This window comes from Equus quagga, chromosome 1 (genome assembly GCF_021613505.1).
Source record: "Equus quagga isolate Etosha38 chromosome 1, UCLA_HA_Equagga_1.0, whole genome shotgun sequence".
In the NCBI taxonomy this organism is placed as follows: domain Eukaryota; kingdom Metazoa; phylum Chordata; class Mammalia; order Perissodactyla; family Equidae; genus Equus; species Equus quagga.
In genome coordinates this window covers 167,050,337-167,056,336 of record NC_060267.1, presented here as the reverse complement: position 1 = coordinate 167,056,336, position 6,000 = coordinate 167,050,337, and the positions used below count along the sequence as shown (strand labels likewise).

The 6,000-nt window shown below is 33.0% G+C and overlaps 1 protein-coding gene across 2 annotated transcripts in view; it reads right to left on the bottom strand.

Moving 5' to 3' along the window:
* DNAJC13 (DnaJ heat shock protein family (Hsp40) member C13) overlaps positions 1–6,000 on the bottom strand; it is a 110,566-nt gene that overhangs the window by 61,364 nt on the left and 43,202 nt on the right. For both annotated transcript variants that reach the window (XM_046661274.1, XM_046661285.1), the window contains exons 14-17: positions 5,751–5,858; positions 4,908–5,063; positions 3,847–3,903; positions 1,742–1,863 (exon numbers count right to left, since the gene is read on the bottom strand). In XM_046661274.1, coding sequence (XP_046517230.1) covers positions 1,742–1,863; positions 3,847–3,903; positions 4,908–5,063; positions 5,751–5,858 — 443 coding nt within the window. The remainder of the gene's footprint in view (positions 1–1,741; positions 1,864–3,846; positions 3,904–4,907; positions 5,064–5,750; positions 5,859–6,000) is intronic.

Below are 6,000 nucleotides of genomic sequence, written 5' to 3'. Positions count from 1 at the left end.
CATTATTCTACTCATCCCACCTTTGAGCTAAAGGCATTATTCTACTCATCCCCCCTTTGAGCTAAAGGCATTATTCTGGTTCAAAGAGAAAATCTAAGATTTAATGTTGAATCTACAACTTAGTCATTTATTAAACTTAATCTTCATGATGGCATTTGTCTGCTTAGACGGGAAGCTCCTCATGAGCAGGGAACACATTTCATTCACCACTGACCCTTCTGTGGTTTGGTAGAGATTCAATTGCCATTTGCTATAAGAATGGGCATAAAACCTATGAAGGAAATAACCAAATAATCACCTACAGACATATGTATTTATACATGCTACATTCCCAGAAGAAAAAAGGCTAACAGGAAAACCCAAATTGTTACTTTGTTCTAACACCAAAAAAATGAAGACTACTAAAACTGTTCATTCCTCTGCCTATTTGGAAGCTAACACATCAAAGTAATTAAACTTGTAATTTCCTTCACTCCCATTTGGTAGGTACATATCAGTGATTCCTAAAAGGCTTTAATTAGGGATAAAAGAGATAACATTTTATAATAGCAATCTGTAAAAGATAAAGCAATGTAAATGAAAAGTGGTATTTCTACCATAATTTGACAGCTTTTCAATATTGTGGTTGATCAGAGTAGAGAATGTAACTATAATAAAGAGAAGCACAACAAGCAAACGTCTAACGTGGGAGTTTAATGGAATAAGACATCAAATAGTTTCTATTGTAATGAAATATAGTGTCTAGCACTAATAAGGCAGTATATCAATGAAATAACCTCCCTTTTAAATTTTATTGTCCTCTCAGGCAACACAGAAGATTACTTTTGTGGCTAACATTTACAAGTGAGGGATGCAAATAGCTTCTTACATAGTATAAATAGCAGAAAACTATTAGCAAGGCAGTATACCATGACACCTAATAACTGGACACAGATGATAAAGAAAGAAAATTTGTAGTATAACAAAGTAAACATAAGCCAGCAATTTATGCTATTATTTAGAAAGTCAAAAAGAACATGATTAAAATATTCATGATTTTTGTTTTTTTTGTTTTTTGTTTTTTTCACTAATATGCATCAATATGGTATGCTAAGGGTATCTGAGAGGGTCACATATCAGGAATCATAAAGAAAGGTTACAGGAGCTGGAATTTATGTAGCCTGGAGTAAATGAACAGATTTATGTGTTTCCTTATATTTGAATCATTATTATAAAAGAAGATGATTTGCCAAAGGGAAAATTGTTTAACTCTCAGAGATTTAGGATACGCCTAGGTTAGCTTGGTTAGATATTAAGACTTTTAATTCTTAAAGTAGAGTACCTAACTGACCAAAGACATTTAAAAATTGACTAGGAGAGGTTTTCACATGGGGTCATCTGCATGCAAGATGGCCAGAGAAAGTACAAGGAGCAAAAGCCTGGGTATGTGGTTCTAGTTCCATAAGCTTCTAGGTACTCTTTTCCATGTTCCAGTCACATGACTATGGGTGTAGAGCCTGATAAGAGCATAGTGGGGGAAAAAGCAAACGCAGTTTTATTTTTTCTTCCTAAGTTATCCAGAGACAGGGACAATGATCATCTGGGCACAATTCTTCTACAGAGAAAGAAAAAGGAGAACTACATGAATCAAAAGAAAATGAAACATTTGTGTAATCCAAACACTCCTAAGTTTGTTTTATTTAATATCAAAATCCATTCTCTGAACAGCAAGTTAATTTATAGCAAATTAAATTTAACCTACCTATTTGTAAGCATCCTTTGATCTGAGCTTATTGTAAACATCGCAGCATGCAAGTGTCGAGGTAAGGCACCTTCACTTAGGGCAAGCTCCTGCATTTTTGTAGCAATTTCTTTGTCACCTTCCTTTGGAAAAAGGGTAAGATGATCCCTAAAGCAGCAATCTAAAGCAAGCTATCCTAATTTTGTAAAACTAATTTTACATCTCTAGATAATTACTCAGTACACAATATAATAAAACTTAAAAATGCAATTTCAATTATCAGAACATATGTGGGTAGTAATATGAGTAATTTTTAAAATATTCGTCTTTGGAATGAGGTTTAAATGTTTTCATATAAATTTATCTTATGAATGATCCTTTGCTTAATTTAATATTACAATTAGGTTCATTCCCTAAGTATATATCAGGTAACTCAGGGAAACCAGCAGTTCCTACCAAAGGCACCTGCAAATCTGGCTTGCTTTTGTTATTAAGGATATATTCACATTCATGGTGAATACAATTATTTATTTTTTTAAAGAATGATGCGATGTAAGGGCAATTCCTTTTCTTCTAATTTTACTTTACTAATGGACTCACTTTGGCAACAGGGCAGGACAGACAGAACTACTAATCAAAGGTAATCATAGAACTATAAGTTAAGCAAGCAGTGTGATATTGAAGACAATCTGTCAAAAAGTAAAAATGCTCACAATGTTACTGAAAAAAGTACAAGTATACAGTACAACCGAATATGCAGTATGTATACAAATATACATACTATGAATATGTACATATATCATTCTGGCAAATGAATATGTAGTATGTGTACTACTACATACTATGCATACTATGTATATGTACATATATCATTTTGAACAGTACACAGTCTGAGAGGAAATTTATCAAAATGCTAATAGCACTTATCTCTGGATGGTAAAAATACAGGTAATTTATTATTTGTTCCTTGTATTCTTTCTGAGCATCTCAATGTTTCTTCAAAGATCATATACTGCTTTTTACAATCAGAAAAAAATAATTTAAGATACTTGCCAGGACTTCAGCACACATAAATGAAGTCTTCCTTACACAGACACCAGCTCTAGTCACTGGCTATGAATCTGACAGGCATGGCTTATACTGAAGCCAAAAGTCGGCATTTTGGTTACACCTGGCACTCAGTAAATATTTCTAAATGAATGGCAATATGCTGGTAGATCAGGGTCAGCAATAAACTTTTGTTTGTTCTTTTGATCCTAACTGTCCTTGGCTACTGCAAGCTCTGTAAATGAGAGATGTGGTACTGACTTTGGAAGCTAAAATTGAGCACAGAACCCACTAGCTGGAGGGGGGAAATTAATCTTTACTTGTATCTACACACTAAAAATGCAAATTAACTATGATGTTCCAACCAGTGTAAGGCCTATATATAATTTTTTTAACAGTTCTTAAGAGTGTACTAATTCTGTGCTTATTATTTAGCTATGTTATATTTATGAGCCACAATCGCTGAGTTTATTAAAAACTCTTATATTTTATCCAAATTATTACTATGATAAAAGAATATACGAATTCAAAAGCCATTTAGATTGATGTCAATGTATCCAAGCTGACATTCATAGCCACGATCTCCTCTTTTAAAAAACACAGAAGGCTAAAGCAATTATCTTTATTTCTAGAGCTTAAATACAAATGCACTTCAGCATGAGGAACTAAGTTTTGTTACCATTCTTATTTGATACCACTTTGCTACGAACTAACTCCATTAATAGGTTTCTATGTAACCTCAGTACCTAAAAATTTCAATACCATTGCCACCAACTCCCCATAAAAGAGAAGAAGGAATGCTTTTAATTCTTTCAAAATAAAACAAACAACGCAGGAACAGAAAAATTTATCTTTTCTAAATTTACTTACTTAAGAACTTTAAACTCTTAGCTTATTATTGAGGATCGTTTCTCAAACTAGTTTAAAACTAATTTCTAAATAAAAATTTTAAATTATTTTTCTTATCCACAAAAATTGAATGTTTTCCATAAAAGACTGAAAGATAATTTTGTCAGCATTCAATTAAAATGGACAATCAATATCCAAGTAAGTTGAGAATTTCAAAATTGTTCTCTCACCTCTATTATTGCCTTCATAACCAATCCAGCTCCCTTTATAATTGCCATGGAAGGATGCTTTAAAATAGGGGGAAAAAGTATCACAAAACAAAATAATTTTATTTCAACATATTTAGTTTTTGCTCTTAAGGAAGATATACAATTTTATGCAAGTTATAAGCCATAAAATTAGTAAAGGATATGTCTCAAAGTCAGATCACAGTTTAGTTAAAAATTTTAAGTATACTTACAATACAGCTTTACAGATACTTAAAACATAAAGAGTTTTTACGTTAGTAGGAAATGGCACTTATTTCAATAATACATATTACAATTATTTGAATGATAAATATCAAACAGTAAAGATAGTAAAATAATATAAATTGACATTTATAATAAAATTAATATAAAAATATGTCACATACGTACACATATATATGTACATAATAAATACTACAGTATCATATGAAATAACAAATATTTTCAGTTGCTTATGAACAGCCCTACTAAAACTTATCTTATTATTTAGGAATTTGTTAAGAAATGGAAGCCTTGGATCTACAAGAAAGAAAAACAAGCTTTTCACTACTACTTTTTTTTTTTTTGAGGAAGATTAGCCCTGAACTAACTACTGCCAATCCTCCTCTTTTTTCTGAGGAAGGCTGGCCCTGAGCTAACATCTGTGCCCATCTTCCTCCACTTTATATGTGGGACGCCTGCCACAGCATGGCTTGCCAAGTGGCGCCATGTCCACACCCAGGATCCGAACCAGCAAACCCCAGGACACTGAGAAGCAGAATGTGCGAACTTAACCACTGGGCCACCAGGCCAGCCCCTTCACTACTTCTAAGATGGAAAAGATGGGCAACAGACTCAAAGCACTGGTCAAAAGCCATCGACAGAGCTCTACATGAAATACCCCAAAATCTGTGAATTAAACATCCTAATATGATAATTTACTAGGCTGTATTTATTTATCAACATGATTAAAGAAGCACACACATTATTTTAAAAAGAAACTGACTTAAAAAGTGGTTCTCTTAGAATAGTTGTTATCTGATAAGAAAAATACATGCTCTCACCTGAAAGAGTTTAAAGAGGGTTCTCCCATTGGATGCTACCATCTCTAAGAGCATATCGAACTGCTGCCCTTCCGTTGTCTCACTATATGGAGCACAGAGGGCGAAAGTAAGGAAGTCCAAAAGTGAACTAATAACGAGGGCACCAGTCCCATGATCCTGAAACAAAGTAACATATTACCTTGACTTATGATAGAGAGCTTCATTTAAAACATAGCAATAATGTGTTTCTGTTATTCTATACGTTAGAAGGAAACATTTAATTTCTCAATAGGAGATTCAAAGTTTGATGACTCTAAGAAGTACCTCTTTTCACTATATAGCAAATCCACTGCTGAGTACATCTCAAAAGGAAAATAATTAAAATTCAGTCAAATTTCAAGAGAATAACCAAGACTCCTCAAATATGTGTAACTAAGATTTAATGCGTATTTGTATAAAAAGCGATCGTTGACAACACTTGCAAAACTCTAGCAATTAATTCATGTTCCTTCTAGATAGTATAGATTGTCCATCTCCAAAACTGTTACCAGTGACTGAGGAACAAAGATTTGGCTTTATATATATATATATATTTTAAGAGCATCTTAAAGAGAGAGAAAAAAATAATCTGGAATATCATTGTAAAAATCTAAAGGCTTTGTAACTTATCCTTCCCAGATGAATGGATATAGTCCTAAAACAGAATATTTTATTATTAGTGACCAAGCTGAGCTGTGACTGACACTGACCAAAGCTGGGGGCTGCAGTTAAAAAAAAAACAAAACACTGTCCATGTTGCACTTCTACAATATCCTTCAATAATGTATGGTATCGCTCATTAATACAAATTTAATTATAACTTACCACATGGGAATTAAATTTCTCCAGTAAGTTTTCCAGAAACTTCTTTGAAGAGAGAAGAGAAGCTTTGTTTAGCTGTTCTTGTCTTAAGTCATAGTCATCATGCATGGGCTATTGATTAAAAACAGTGATAATTCATGAGCAGTCCCATGTGCTGGCATAACTCAAGTCATTTACAAAGAGTATTCATTAAATACTGAAAGGATTAAAAATCATCGCCTTTAAAGTTTAAGGCAGGAAGGAAACTCGTGAT